Source organism: Aspergillus caelatus (genome assembly GCF_009193585.1).
Source record: "Aspergillus caelatus strain CBS 763.97 unplaced genomic scaffold BDV27scaffold_150, whole genome shotgun sequence".
In the NCBI taxonomy this organism is placed as follows: domain Eukaryota; kingdom Fungi; phylum Ascomycota; class Eurotiomycetes; order Eurotiales; family Aspergillaceae; genus Aspergillus; species Aspergillus caelatus.
Window position 1 is genome coordinate 33,312 of NW_022475413.1, and position 15,293 is coordinate 48,604.

General features: G+C 47.0%; 4 protein-coding genes across 4 annotated transcripts; 3 read left to right on the forward strand and 1 right to left on the reverse strand.

Moving 5' to 3' along the window:
* Positions 1 to 1,522: 1,522 nt before the first annotated feature.
* Positions 1,523 to 2,884, forward strand: BDV27DRAFT_147213 (uncharacterized protein; the record flags this gene model as incomplete). The annotated part of the gene is made up of 1 exon (XM_032070706.1): positions 1,523 to 2,884. The coding sequence occupies one exon, from the start codon at positions 1,523 to 1,525 to the stop codon at positions 2,882 to 2,884; it is 1,362 nt and encodes a 453-aa protein (XP_031925250.1).
* A 2,939-nt stretch (positions 2,885 to 5,823) lies between these two features.
* BDV27DRAFT_147214 (uncharacterized protein) lies at positions 5,824 to 8,526 on the forward strand (the record flags this gene model as incomplete). Its single annotated transcript, XM_032070707.1, has 4 exons — positions 5,824 to 5,920; positions 5,975 to 7,722; positions 7,783 to 8,458; positions 8,492 to 8,526. 4 exons carry the CDS (start codon positions 5,824 to 5,826, stop codon positions 8,524 to 8,526), a joined length of 2,556 nt encoding a protein of 851 aa, XP_031925251.1.
* Positions 8,527 to 9,189: 663 nt separating this feature from the next.
* BDV27DRAFT_131928 (translation initiation factor 6) lies at positions 9,190 to 10,883 on the forward strand. Its single transcript, XM_032067749.1, has 5 exons — positions 9,190 to 9,523; positions 9,698 to 9,769; positions 9,821 to 9,907; positions 9,982 to 10,170; positions 10,244 to 10,883. The coding sequence occupies exons 1-5, from the start codon at positions 9,489 to 9,491 to the stop codon at positions 10,602 to 10,604; spliced, it is 744 nt and encodes a 247-aa protein (XP_031925252.1). The 5' UTR covers positions 9,190 to 9,488; the 3' UTR covers positions 10,605 to 10,883.
* Positions 10,884 to 11,177: 294 nt separating this feature from the next.
* Positions 11,178 to 14,513, reverse strand: set2 (SET and WW domain protein). The gene is made up of 4 exons (XM_032076037.1): positions 14,142 to 14,513; positions 12,249 to 13,867; positions 12,115 to 12,195; positions 11,178 to 12,057 (listed from the first exon to the last, which is right to left on the reverse strand). The coding sequence occupies exons 1-4, from the start codon at positions 14,452 to 14,454 to the stop codon at positions 11,398 to 11,400; spliced, it is 2,673 nt and encodes an 890-aa protein (XP_031925253.1). The 5' UTR covers positions 14,455 to 14,513; the 3' UTR covers positions 11,178 to 11,397.
* Positions 14,514 to 15,293: the final 780 nt, after the last annotated feature.

Consider the following 15,293-nt stretch of genomic DNA (forward strand, 5'->3'; position numbering starts at 1 on the left):
AAAAAAAAGAGGAGGGGGATGAAAGAGAATAGAATAGAACAATAAGGCACATGTGTATGGAGTAGGGGTAATGTGTAAATTTCTGATCCACCTTTCTTGCGGGACGGGGCACCTGTGATGTATCTCTTGGATCTATCACATGATTATTTGCATGGAAAGCGCCAAGGGACCATTCACGTATCCTTCAGATATGCTTTGTTATTCGTAGCCTACTAGCAACATAACTCTTACAAGGCTTAATTATGAGAATGTTGGTCTCTGAAGAAACTAGCTTTTAGCAGACTTCCTATCGCCATTTTTGTAGTATCTATAGCGTTAACCGAACAACAACAATGTCACCACCTCTCTCCAGGTTCTTCAGCCCTTGATCCACTCCCCAGACAATAGATATATCATATCCACGGATCGGGGCGTTAACCGATACTATCCATTATCTTACGATATAACTGGACGGTCAGACCTTTAAGACTGTTCCGGCACCCTGGAGATCGTCCCGCCCGCTTCACCCAAGAAGCCACCAACCCTTGACAAATTCCATTCTGGACGTGTTCCACGCACTAGCATATCCTGTGAGAAATTTACAATAGAAATGTGGTTCTAATGGTTATTACTGACTCAGAGGCATATTAGTGATTATTTCCATGCGTGAAAACTACTTGGCTGTTGAAAGGGATGCATCAACAATCAGTCCCATCATAGATCAAGATTTGTTATTCTGTGTGAAATGTAGGATGCGAATAGTTTTCCATACAACGACCAGATAGTTTCACTCTGTCAGTTGAGAGGCCTTGTGTCAATCCATTGTATAGGGGCCTGGGCAATTAATGTGCCAAGGGAGGGCTTCTCCTCCTCCTCCTCCTCCTCTCTCTCTATTTATATTTTCTATTTTTCATTTTCCTCTTTGGTTTCTCACTTAAAAAGGGAGCTATCTGGGCTGCCATCCAGACCTTCTAACGAAAGATAGCGCGATCTGAGAGTCCCAACTAGGTGGCACCGAGATCCACCCCTGTCACTTTAGTCCTAGTCTTTGCATATGCGATATCCATCCGGACTATTGTATGCGTCCCAATGCAATCACCTACGGGGAACTTCCTCCCCCCGCTGCCCTATATCTAATTTTAAATGGATAGACTTCAGGCTCTCCCGCTACTCTTGGATATAAATTCTCGCTCGGACATATATCTTACTTCAACAGTCTTCTGGTCACGGTTCAATCTCATACTCACCTACGGCCTGCCTTAATTCTATGCTTCAATCATACCCCTGCTTTCTCAATGGCATTCATATAACAGCTATGAGAGCTTCCCACCCCCCTCCTCCTTGATGATACCCCGGCCCCCTTTGTCATATACTGTCTTCACCAACAGCATATAACTTCTTAAGCTATTCCGTTCTTCAAGTACAGTGACCCTATATACACTTGAATGCGACACCGCTGTTCATTGGATCCATTGGACATTGGCATACCCTCGGGTTTATTTCTTGACGAATGCATACGCCTGCTTGTTTTTCAACCACCGCTATGAATTTCAATGTGCCTCGACCTTTTCTGCCATGCCTACTAGGGGGAGCCTCCTTTGCGTTAACCTCCGTGGTCACCCTTCTCGACGGTTTATGCTTGACCTCCTTCAAAGACTTCTCGCCTAATGTTCGCTCAATCGAATCTGCCGTTACAGCCCTGAGTGCAGCGAACTGTGCCATGCTCGTCGTTACAATCTTATTTTGGCTGACAGATATCAACAATGAGAATACAAGACAATTAAGCGCGTACCGAAGGCGCGTATATTACATCCTGATTGCCTACTCGGCTATGACCACAGGGGTGACCGCCGGAGGTATAGCATGGGGCACGGCACAGGTCATGATAGAGCAACAGCAAATGTCACTACGTCCAAGACAGCGACTGTTGCTGGTAACTCGTAGTGTCATATGGGCAATTTCTGTCCTTACCCAGGGCCTCTTTGGTGGGCTTCTCTTAATGACACTAGCAAAACAGACCAGCCGCAGCAGATGGTTGACGTCGCTATCTCACGATCTTGATGCCATTCAAGAAGAGTTAGCTGTAGACAACAGACTGGAGTCAACAAAGCAGCCGCAACTTGTAGTTGACTCACCGAAAAAATCCACAGATCGAAAGCGGAGCTGTGATGGTTCGATTGGGATCCAACAATCTACGTCAAGTGCTGCGTCTTTGATCTCGAAGCGCTACTCAGGCCGAACGTTATACCAGCAAGATTCCAAACACAGTTCTATTGACTTTAATCCGCCAATAACCTATCCTGAATGCGTTGCAATGCGCAATACGTTCAATGGCTGTCTCTGCGGACATAGCAGCTACGCTGCGGGGGCCGATGGCGACGCTGGGTCACGCAAGACACAGGGGAATAAACCAGAGTTTAGGTGCTCTTTGGATACTTTGCGACGGCAAACTTCATTGAGGAAGTCATCGGATACTTCAAGATCACTTCAGCCAGAGGCTCCCAACAAGGGTGGGCCCCCAAAACTAACACTGTCTGATGAGAGTAATATCCATCCACTTTTTCGTTCTAACAGTCCAACCCCTCCACCTACAGCTATGCCTGGGACCACCGTTATTGCATCTCCAGCGGCTGGACAAACCATCTCTATGAAAGCATTACATAGGATGAAATCGACCAATTCACTCCGGTCCTACACTCCACGAAGTCGGTCACCCCTGTTTGAGCGAACTGGTCATGTCGATGAAGAAGTACATTCAAAGAATGGACTAGGTGATGGTCGATGTGAGCTCAGCAATGACCAGACATTCGCAATACCAAAATTTGTTATGGCTGCGGATCTGCGAAGGAGCATAACACAGTATGAGAAGAGGTACGATTTGATAGAATCCCCTCATGAAAGCTAGGAAATGGTGGTTTCAACTTAAAGATGTCATTGAGTCATGTCTTTCCTTTGTCACAATTCTCCTTATTTTGTTATTAGATATCCCAGGCGTAGCACGTCATTTGTAATTAGCATCTAATACCAATGAAGAATCTTTAGAAACAACTAAGTGATAATACAAGTCCCCTCTTATTCGCGACGGCTCGACCTTGAACTTATTATGCTATGGCTGCTATGGCATGAATTAGTACCGTACATGGACATATTCCTTCTGGTCGATATGATTATACGGAGTAATTGATTCGAATCCCGCTAGTAAGTGCCATAGCAGACCCTTCCCAGAAGTCAATATTTAGTCGATGCTCAGATGTTTGTGTCTCAATGCGTCTCGGGGCAAGGACCATTATGCACTGTACAACATCTTGTAACACACCAGTTTCAGCATATCATATAATGCGATTAAAATGGTTTCAGCCGTACTCTTTGAGATAATCCCCTCAGATCCCATGATGTGGAATCACTAACATTATATGCATTATTGATGATGCTATCTATGTGGGTCCCGTTGCTACACAGTCACCAATACATTGTGGTGGAACTGACGGTGAAGGTGGAGCTGCATAGTTGTATGCATGTTAGGCTCTCGTGATATTGTTGACTTTATTTATTTTGCAAAAATAGCACAGTCAGAAATATCTTTTGACGGTGAGAGGGCATGGAAGAATTTTGCGCTGACTTCTTGGGTGGCGGTCTCGTACGCAGCTACAACGGTTTTGGTGGTGGGAGAGAGCAATGACAGCCTCCACCTCTTCCTTTTCTCGTGCCGATTACTTTGCTCTTGCATATTCGTTTGAACGTTGAGACTTTTCACCATTTGGAGGCTCAAGCACCATAGTGCTCAGAATTTCAGATTGTATATCATAAGCGTGTGATGTAGTTGTAAGAACAAAGGTAGACTAACATATACTTCATATCTTTTTTTTAATATATATATATAATATAATAGGTTCCTTAATACATGTTTCACTTCACGATCCAATATATACATCTGTGCTCATCTTTCAATTCTTGGCTTAATGCTTTCGCCAATGTTTCTTATTTGCAATTGAGATAAGGATATGCACCAGTATAGGCAAGATTAACGAATGTTTCTCGAAGTAGTTACTATCTTTGAACCAGCTAAAGTAGGTATTGTTATTGTATTTTCATAGAGCGGATTTTAAGAGTCTGTTAATGCTTTCAACAAGGGCTTCCAATGGTTTTTAGGATAATCGATGAGATTGGATACGTAAGTACCGTACCTTTGGCATAGACGGTATTGCACGCGAAACACAAGATTTCCCTTTTTTTTTTTTTTTTTTTTTTTCCTCTTTTTACATCAGCAGACAACGGAACTAGCGTGCACGCAAACATTACCATACCACGAGTATTACCAGATAGACTAAACCCGAGTAGGAGGCTTTTTCTGGTAACTAACTTCCAGTAGGGAAAGAACTAAAAAACTACAACTTATTATCACCCTTGCATACCACAACCCCAGATCGTTTGAGGTCTCCTCTATCTCCTGAGTCATCATCTGCGTCGGAATTCTATTTTCACATACGTATTTTCCATCTCTTCCGAGTGGATTGAAGGGTTGAATACAAGAAGAAAGGTTTGTTTTCTTAACAAGTTACTCACCTACTTAACCTACTTCCTCTCTGCGCCACCCTGCCCTTTGGACTTGACACCCAGTCAAATCCTGCGGCCAACCCGGTAATACGGCGACCAGACCAAACCTCTTACTCAGGTTGGCAGGGCACTAATGTGTACCTCTTTAGAATTCCTTTTCACCTTCCATACGTACTACTATTCAGCCCCAGAGTTGCTTTATTTCGCTTCATTTTCCCTCTCCCTTATTAACACAAAGAGGACTCTCTACGTGTTTCTTCCCCCTAGAATCTGATATCCTCTTTTCTCTTCTTTATCTCTCTATTCTCCATTTCTGTTCACTCCCTCCCCCGATCAAGCCGTTTCGAGTTCCCGCCTATGAAGATCAACACACCTGGTGTACAACAGCATTCGTGATCTGATTTTCTTCTCCAGTATATCCTCGTCTCCCTTTCTCTTCTTCGACCCTGATTACATTCGTCGGCTCTTCTTTTCTTCTTCTCTGTAAATTCTACCCCTTCAATTCCTGGTACTGCCGGACCTCTCCAGGTTCCTCGTACAACCCGTTCTGTTACTTGACTTACTACTTCCGGCGACTAAATTCTACTTTACCTTTTCTCACGGAGATCCACTTGGCCGAACCACCTTTTACTTCATCCACTTACTACTTACTTCACTACTTGCAACAACTCTCTCCCTGTCGCATGCGCCGTCGCATTTAGCCTTTTGGTAAGTTAGTTTCCACCAGCATTCTTCATAGGCCTTTCTATTCTTGCGCCCATCTCATGTTATTCCCCCAATCTTCTCGCCTGCGATTCTTCTCCTTCAATCAAAATGTGCTCTTGCCATCTTTAACATACTCACCCACTCGGTGCTTCGGGCCATTTGCCCATCGTGCCCGCTCAAGCTTTCACGCTCTCAATGGGCTCCTATCCCTCTGCCTATATCTTTGTATGATGCCCTTATTCTCGTGATGATCTCGAATTGCTATCTGTCCTTGATCTTGAGTGGATCCCTTCTCCGTCATATGTTCTTATCCTTTAGTATACGGGCATTACCTTTCAGCAGGCTACATTCCCCTCTTCTTGTTTCTGACTGAACCATCTTATCAGGATGTTGGCCTGATTGATGTTGATCTCTCTCCGACCTCCCCTTCTCTTTTTTTCTTGTTCCCTTTTTCTGGCTTTTTGTTGGAAGCTTCCAAGGAGCTATTTCTTGTCAAAGCTCCACCTCCTCAGCTGACAGTTACACCTTCTCGGCAATCCTTCTTGTGAGAACACCCTTGCTGATACCCGAAAACATAGAATTGCGATGGCGGGCATCAAACGTAAACTTGACTCCATCAAAGGGTCAGCTGCAGGGCCCACCGGCAGCGCAACAGGCGCAGGAGCTCCCCCAAAGACGCCCAGTAAGTATCACAGAGCACTGCTATCATCTTTCGTAGATACTAATTGCTACATAGACTCTACAGTTGGTGATACTGCTCATATCCGTGTGACACGGAGTCTACGTGCAAGCCAAGATGCGCGGGCGAACCAAACTGATAACAACAAGAACAGCACAAACAGCGCAATGCATAACAAGAGTATTAATCATCGCCCTTTGTCGCGTATAATCACGCTCAGTACCCGTGCTGCTCGAGCCAACAGCGCTGCAAGAAATGCATTGAACAACGCAGCAAACAATGGTACAAATAGCCCATCTAATGCTGCTCGTGAGACCCGGGCTTCTCGAACCCGGGCTGCAGCCCCTGCTGCAGTTGCGGCACCCGCACCCGCACCCGCACCAAGTCAGTTTGACGGAACAACCTTGAGTGTGCCTGAAACCCCCCGGTCTAAGAGAGTCAAACGAGGTCCGGTAGTCGAGGAAACTCCAAGAAGTACGAGACAGTCTGCTAGACTCCGGTCCCACGTCAACACGTCTTTTAATGAGAACGCCTCCACTGAGGCAGCCATTACCAAACAGTTTGAAGCAAGCCCCACCAAGGGGGTTACTCCTAGTAGTAGAACTAGGAATAGAAGCAGACAAGCTGTGGATGCTGCATCTGACACTATTCAAAATAGTGTGAATTCTAACTCAACCACCGATATGAGGCCACAGTCCCCGGAAGACATAATTCCAGAAACTGCCGAAGGATTTAAACAAACAGAAGGCGATCAAGATCCGCATGTATCCATGGAATTGCCCCAAGCTGCAGGGGAATTATCGACGGACTCCACGCACCAGGAGGACAATCATGGAACGAGTGAGGAGGTTGAGGGTATGCCTAGTCCCGCGAAGACTACCTGTTCATCTGGTTCTCGAAAGTACAGGTCTTCGGAGCCAGAAAACAAAGGAACTACAGAGTTTACTAGTATTCTTGATCTTCCTCATCAAAATCTGAAATTGGAGGATGGGGAGCTCGATCGTACGGCAGAACAGCCTTTACAGGGCATTGTCACTACCAAAAATGCGTCGCGCTCCCCCGACGACGAGGTGGAAGAATCTAAAGCTGGCGATGAATCCCGTCAGATTACGGAAGACATTGAAGAATCAACTCCAGAGCATGCCACAGAACCCACAATTGGGAAGGCAGTTCGTGGCGGGCGTAGTCGAGGACGAGGCCGCGGTGGGCGTAGCAGAGCTGCTGCACGCTCCGGCTCAAGCAAACGAGGTCGTGGCGGTGCTCGTGCTGCTCGTGGTGGGCGCACTGGGCGTCACTATGATCGATCAAGTGATGTCGAGCACGACCGTTCTCCTTCCCCTAGTGCAGCCACCCAAAAGCTCCGGGATCGACAACGGGAACTGGACAAAGCATTTAGGAAGGTTGCAGCTGCCCAACGATTGGCGTTGGCTGTCTTAGCTTCACAGTCCCAGAAAAAGCTTTCCCGCGATAAGAACGCCCACAAGAATGTACCCGAGTATGAAGAAATTAACTCACTTCTGAAGGCGAGGCTCGAAGAGAGGTTGGAGGTTTTCCGCCATGAATATGAGCTCCGAGTTGAACAAGAAAATAGGCTTTTCGCTGCTAATAGAGAAGCGATCGAAGAAAGATTTCGAGTAAGTTCGATATTCCATTCGATACTTTGCCTTTTTGGAGCTGCTGTTGATGACAAACGATTACAGGCCTCAGCTCGGTACATCAAAGAGGAACATTTCTTTGCAAGCCAAGGAGAATATATGGCATTCGTGGAAGGTCGACGTGCTGCAGAGGATGATGAGCACACTGAAGTATGCCAGTTTTTGTGTCTAGGATCATTATGCAAACGCAATAGGCTAACATGGTCTTAGACTGATGGCTCTGAAACCGAGCCTGAGCGTGTTATTCCACCAGCAAAAGAAGTCGTGAGGGGGTTCAATTCTTCCTTCGTACGGAATCCTGCTGGAGCCGCTTCCTACGACCGTGCTAGGTATGGCTGGGATGATTTCGTCCAGCGTGCTAAGTTAGGCGATGATATCGACCCGCAGATGAAGGAGATGAGGGAAGCCGGACCGTTTGCTGGCTTTTCTGCTCGAGAAATCATAGACCTCTTACTAGAGGCGACCGGTATCGTTGAGGTGCGCCAGAAAGCTAGTGTGGAAAATCAGCTCAACCCTGCATTCCTTGATACGCGCCCGACAGCCTTGTTCGCATTGGCTGATGTGGCAGCCGCTGAGCTCCCTCGTCCTACCTTATCCCAAACCACACCGCGGCTTTCGGCGCACAGAGCTCTTCTCCCACAGCCTTCACAGGTGGCTCACGGGCCGACAGATCCTCGATCTTTTGTGCTGCCTCCCCCTACACCCCAACGGCAACAGCCCCGTCGGCTCCTCCCTGCCGGGCAGCAAATTCCACCCATCAGTGAGCAGCTCGGTCTCCCAGATCCATTCGCGAGCAGGGGTGGTCCTCCGCAGCTTCCCCCTCCTCCGGGGTCTAACTTCCAACGGCCTCCACTGCCTAATTACTTAGCAGGTCATCATCCACAGAGTTTGTATTATCCACCGCCACCGCCGCCTACAGCTCCGCCACCTCCAGGCCCTCGCCCTCCATATTAGAAAGCCACGCATGGACGATACGACCTTCCTTCTGTTCGTTCTCTTAATACTATTTTGTTATTTTTTTGTCTAATTTCGCAGACATGCCATATTCTTTGAATTTGTTAGGGTTTGATATACGGAGCTACGATCTATGCCAAAACAGTAATGTTGGTTCACGTCGGGAGTTATGTGCTGGTTGGGTGGTACTTTTCCTCTCTCTCTTTCTTTATGCCTCTTCTTCTTTTGTTGATTTATCCCCCTGGCGGTTGAGAAGACTTTGGAGCGTGGGCTTGATGTAATATCCCAAAATAGTATTTATAGTGGATGATGGTATCATGCATACCCTGTTTGCATCTTCTCTGAACGATATAGATGCAAAAAGAATCGAATGTATTTTACACCTAAGGACATAAATCGTTAATTTTATGTGGTTTTTGATTTTACTTAGCTAATAAATAAATAAATAAATAAAATAATATAAGAAGGAAGAAAAAACCAACGGAGTGGATTGAAGGGTGAAAATCTGACCAGAGGTAAATAGCAGACCCACTCAGCATCAGAATGAATAATGATGACTCCTTCCATGACTCTTCGCCGTGACTCCGCCCCGATTGGGTCTAGTCCCCTGGGTGGGGTGCTGGGATTTGAGGCTGCTTTTCCTTTGCATTGATCTTTTTTTGCGTTGCTTCGTAAATTCTCTCGGACACTTTAATTCCTATATCAGTTGACTTTTAACCGTCAATTGATCCTACCAGAACTCTGTCACGGGCGCTGTGTTCATCTTCGCGCATTCCCTGTTCTCTGTCACGACTATCTAACGACAGTTTCTGCCTCTTTATCACCCACCCCACCTCGCAGCTTCTCCCATTTTCCTTCTCGCTTCATTCTTCTAGATTATATCCTGCCTCTTCCACCCTACGATTTATCCTTGAATTTTCAAACTGAAGCTCTCGCTTGGACACTATCGAAAACTTTGAATTATGGCGGTTCGCGCACAGTTTGAGAACTCCAACGAGTGAGTGGAATATAGTTACCATGTTTTCCCTCTGAATGAAAAGTGGATAAAGAAAAGAGAGAATGAAAAAAAAAGGGTGGGGGAAGGAAAAAGGAAAAGCAAAAGAAAAAGAAAGAGAAAGAAAGAAACAAAAATGACTAGGAATAGGCATTAACTGTGATATTCACTATGCAGGGTTGGCGTCTTCGCTCGTCTCACCAATTCATATGCCGTTGTCGCTATCGGAGCCTCGGAGAACTTTTACAGGTGTGTGCGGTTGAATGCAGGCCCTATAGAATAGTGAACTGACTCCCACAGTGTATTCGAGGCTGAACTCCAAGATGTCATCCCCATCTGTCACGCTACTATTGCTGGTACTAGGATTGTTGGGCGTCTAACAGCGGGGTATGTCTTAAAGTTCACTACATACTTGCTCTGGCCCTCATACCATAGCACAATGGAACTCACACATTGAACAGTAACCGTAAGGGCCTTCTGGTCCCCACCACCACCACAGATCAGGAACTGCAGCATCTCCGGAATACGCTCCCAGACTCGGTCAGGATTCAACGGATAGAAGAGCGTCTATCAGCTCTGGGAAATGTCATCTGCTGCAATGACCATGTCGCCTTGATACATCCGGATCTGGAGCGAGAAACAGAAGAAATGTACCAACCCCACCACCATTGCTTCTTGACTGCTATATGGCATGGAATGGAAGTGTTGACAATTTTTTACTAGTATCGCCGACGTCCTTGGCGTCGAAGTCTTCCGACAAACTATTGCCGATAACGTCCTGACGGGCTCATACATGGCTCTCTCCAACCAAGGCGGTATCGTGCACCCCAAGACCTCCATCCGTGATCAGGACGAGCTCTCCTCTCTCCTCCAGGTGCCTCTTGTCGCTGGTAGTGTGAATCGTGGTAGTGCTGTTGTTGGTGCTGGTATGGTTGTCAACGACTGGTTGGCTGTAACGGGCCTGGATACGACGGCGACAGAGTTGAGTGTCATTGAGAGTGTGTTCCGCTTAGGGGAGATGGGCCCTCGCGGTGCCGGCATGGGCAATACTAACAAGGAGAGCATTGTGGAGAGTTTCTACTAGGCTCGCTTCCTGGGTGGTGTTATTATCTGGGATTTATTCATTCAGAATTGTCACGTATAAATGTGTATGCCTTGTGCGCGCGCATACATGTTTACAATGCGAGATGCTTCCTTCAGCCTGTCTCTAATTCTTGGATACATATTGAATAGGACACGGTCAATAACGACCCGTTAACGACCTAGAATAGCACCGGTACCTCAGCCATAGTCAAAATAGACAGTACCAGTGCCCAGAGAAGTGGCATCTTATGTACGGAATCTGAAACCTGGTTATATGAGTGGTAGAGATGTCCGTCTACCAAAACCCAACCCAACATATACTATTCCGACTACCATCAGAATAGGACACAGACGAATCTGAAGTCGACTAATTATACAGGTTTAGAAATTGATTTGCTTCCTGTGTTCCAGTATGCTCCTTCTTGCTGGCATCTTGTTATAAAGTAATGCGACAACACTAGTGGGTATGAGGGGTATTGAAAGGGTACTTAAGACAATGTAAAGGCAGAGGCGAAGAAGTCTGTTGGAGTATAGAAGGGGAAAAATGGAGAGGAGAAAAAAAAAAAAAAAAAAGGGAAAAACGAAAGAATAGGCAAAAAAGAAAAATAGAGGGTAAGTAGGGAGAGAAATAGTGCGAAGCATGTTTAAAAGTACGGACAAAGATTAAAACCTGCTAGACCCGGGCCTAACATAAATAATCTGCCGGAATCAAACTCCGTAAACACCAGTCCAAAATGCTGATAAAAATATTAAGTTGCTTTTTTCTTTATGGGGGTAGCTCGGTATTTGCGTCATCATACCTTCCCTTCAATCTCAGGTTGAGATGATTCGAGCTTGTTCATATCCGTAATATACTCAGCTTTAGATGGCGATTGATCTATAGCGTGATCCGTTTCAGGGGATTCGCTAGGGATCTCATCGTCTGGCGGAGGTGGAGGGGGAGGTGGTGGAGTGAACTCGTTGTTTTCACTCCTACTATCGATCTCATCGCTTAGGATTTTCTTTGCATTATCCATGTTTTGCGGGTTATCTCCAGGACTTATTGGAGGCGGAGGCGGTGGCGTTGAGGATCTTTGTCTCTTCGAGGTTGAAATGTACTCGTCCAAGTTGGAATTCTCTGCAATATCTCCCTCTCTTTTCCGTTTTATACCTCCCTGGGTTTCTTCTGCAGTCATGGGCGTGTCCTTCTCATCGGCCTTGTCTTCCTCATCATCGGACATCTTCATATCTAGCGCCTCATCGTCACTTGCAGCCTGAGGCGTTTCCACCTTCGCGTCCATTCCCTTCGCTTGCTTTTCGACCTTCCGTTGTTCGTAAGCTCGGTGCTTTAGGACGGCTTTGTCAAAAAATTCCTTGCAATACTTTTTGACTTTCTTCTGCTGCTTTTCGCTGATCTTCGTAGGGTCCTCAACTCGGTTGTTCTTGAAGTCAGAGTTGACTAGTTTCTTCGCCACCTATGCGCAGGTGGTATTAATATGTATGCATCGTATACTCTAGACAATAGGACTTACATCCTTGGCGTAACGTTTCAAGTCCTCCTTTGGAAGCTTATGCTTGAATTTATCCACTACATACTTTATGTGTGGGAACAACTGATGTAAAATTAGCCCTCTCGTTCATGTGGTAGACATACATTGGTACTCACCGTATTCTCATAAACTTTCTTTTGTTTATCCTCACTGTAACTTCTCCATTTCTCCTGCCCCTCCTTCTTGACGGGAATTGGTTTACATACTTGCGGCGTGCCAGGCGTACCGCTTTTTTCCTTAGGCGTGTTCTCCTTAGCATTCATGATGCCATCGATAATGTCTTGCAGTGCTTTGTCTCTCGACTCTTTCGGAGGTGGAGGAGGCTGAGGCGCTGGCTTAGTTGGTCTGGTCCATGTGGTATCCCCACGCGCCGAGTAATAGTATGTCCGGCCATTCGATTCAGCGGCGAACCATCCTGTTGGAAGTGGGTTGAACTGACGACGAAAGGACCTTGGGCCGTGATGGTGAGGGTTTCTTTGTCCGAACACCCCTCGAGTTTGAGCTGCAGGCCCCCGGGGGGCCTCAATTGACCGCGACCTTGACCGGCTGCGGGACTTTGACCGCCGTCGTTGATCCCGAATAGTCTCCCGTCGTTCAAATTGATTGACAGCTTGTGCGGTAGCATTCGGGTCTCGTTTCATGCGTGGAATCCGATAACCTACCTCCAGGGTCGACCAGACCTGCAGAAGTGTAGCCGCCTTCTTCTCGACACGCTCGTCACCACAGCTCGTCAGCGGCTGGATAGTAACCTCTATCTTCGAATCAATGATCTTATTCCGCGTGAGGCGCGGAAACTTATCCAAGATATCCAAAATCTGCAGCACAACATTGAAATCGTCCTTCCACATGGTGAGCTGCGAATTGAGGATCTGGTACCCATGCATTTTCACCACACGATTGCGAACACGCTCGTCATCACAGCGTTGGATTCGCCCCAAAAGCTTCACCGCGATCCACTTCTCCTGACACTGCATCAAAGCCGCCATAACCTTGGTGACGCCGTTTTCCTCCAAAGACTTCGGCTGGACACTATCCACATACTCTTCATCATCCTCGCCCATCTTCTTCTTGCGTGGCCGCTTCGCCACCGCCGTATCCCAGCCGTCTGCATCCTCGATCCCCAGGGCTTCAATGGTGGCATTCGACAACTTCGTGGCACGTTCTGTCTGGGTTCTCCCACCAATGAAGCCTGTACAATTCGGTTCTCCGCAATAGCAAGGTTGAGGATCTGCTCCGTAACGGTCGACATTGTAATTAAAAACTAACTCCTCCCCCGCCTGAATGTCTCGTTCAGCAAAAATGCCCATGCGGAGCTTCTCCCCAACTACCCATTTGTCGACATAGCAGTTTGGATTGCACGAGTGGTTACAGAACCGACCTAGATTACCTCTCTTTGTCGCATCAACAAACTCACCTTTGCTGAGAGACATAAAATAGAAATGCTTGATCCCCTCTTCATCGTACTGCCTCATGCGTCGCCGGAACTGGCCTTCGTTGATAACTTCGCCTACATACTCGAAGATAAACTGGTGCGGTCGCAGGTCGGCCTCCGCACGCAGACCGAATCCTTTCTTCTCCGTTTTGATCACGGCTACCTGGGCATACTCCTTTCGTTGGAATCTTTGATTTTGACAATCCGGTCCGCATCCACAATCGCCCACACATTCAATTTTGGTCGCCCGGTTGATACAGTCGGAATCTTCTCCACATGCCAGATTCTTGGAGAGGGCAGGTTCTGGTTCGCATTGAAGTAATACATAGTTAACAATCATGCGACGAAAATAAGGGAATGATGATGTGAATATAAATCCAAGACATGGCGAGATACGGCCTAGGGGACATAACCAGGGGCGTACAAAGAAATCGGCATGCTTAGGATATTGCCGCTGAGGCTCGATACTGATGACGCGCATTTGAACAGAAAGGTAAAAGAAGCGAGCGAGTAATTGAGAGTAAGGCAGGGAAAAAGATAAGGAAATAGAAGGTAGAAGAAAAGAGACGTGACTTACCCCATTCTTCAGCACAATCACATTCCATCGCATGTTCAGTATAGCCCATGTACTTGTTTGCATAAGTGCAACTGTCCATCAGCTCAAAGGACGCCTGGGCCTCCGCCGTACTATCTCCAAGATGCGAGAATAGTTGTGGTGGCCGCGCAACAACTTTCTGGGAGGAGCTGCGAGTCAATTTGGGCGGCTGTCCAAGTTCTTGTTTGACAGTGATGTCGCCCCCGACTTTCTCCTCCATATCCGCAGTATGATTTGCCTCCTCTTTTTTGACAGGAGTTTGAGACGAGGAGCGTGATTTGACCGCAACATCCATATTCTGAGCAGAGGGCGAGCGGGACACGCCATTGGGATCATTCTTCAACGAGGTCCTTCCGCCGTTAAGAGCGGAAGCATCTGTGACTCTGTCGGGCTCCAGCTTCATCGCAGTTACCGCATCTATTACGAATTCTGACCGACGGTCCGCGTAGTCATGGGGGGACATGACGACACGGACGACGCGCGCCAGCTATCGAAGCTAGTAGGCGGATGCGCTAAAGAAGGCAGACGGTGTTTGTGTGACGTGGTAGTAGGTGGTCGGCGATAGGAGGTAGCGTGGGTGAGGAGAGACAAAATGAGGGCGAAGAACGGCGAAGCGATGAGGGGGGGAAAGAGTGAGAGGAATGAAATAATTCGAGTTGAACCAAAAGCCCAAGTCGAAGTCACCGTCCAACAACGTCCACGTTTTTTTCCCGCGGACGCCAAGAAAATATTAAAGAGGAAAAAGAAAAAAAAATCGAAGAATCAAGGAGTGTCATTCGCGGACTGCTTTCATACACTTCTAATCTGACTGGAGGGGGTTCTCCCAAGATCTTTCCCCAATTTCTTATTCACTATTCATCAAATCATTCATAATCTCTTCCTAACTATTGTTCCTGTAGTGTGGACTTCCTTCCCTTATACACCAAGCACCATTCACTTCCAGCTCTCTCAACATATCGAAGAGGCACCCAGTTGACGAACTGGATAGAGCTAAAGAGCTTCTATCTAAGCGACAGTGGTTGCACAAGGTCTCTTGCAATAAGCTTAACTGATTTGCTAGGGCACTTCTGACCCTTTTGCACGCATTTCGCCATGGTGGTGTGGTAGTGATACACAAGGGCGGCCACTACTCAG

Coding starts and splice junctions, on each gene's coding strand:
- BDV27DRAFT_131928 (XM_032067749.1), top strand. CDS start 9,489: ATGGCGGTTCGCGCACAGTTTGAGAACTCCAACGA. Junction 9,524..9,697: donor CAGTTTGAGAACTCCAACGA/GTGAGTGGAATA, acceptor TTCACTATGCAG/GGTTGGCGTCTTCGCTCGTC. Junction 9,770..9,820: donor GCCTCGGAGAACTTTTACAG/GTGTGTGCGGTT, acceptor TGACTCCCACAG/TGTATTCGAGGCTGAACTCC.
- set2 (XM_032076037.1), bottom strand. CDS start 14,454: ATGGATGTTGCGGTCAAATCACGCTCCTCGTCTCAAACTCCTGTCAAA. Junction 12,196..12,248: donor AGAAAGTTTATGAGAATACG/GTGAGTACCAAT, acceptor ATTTTACATCAG/TTGTTCCCACACATAAAGTA. Junction 12,058..12,114: donor TGAAACGTTACGCCAAGGAT/GTAAGTCCTATT, acceptor ACCTGCGCATAG/GTGGCGAAGAAACTAGTCAA.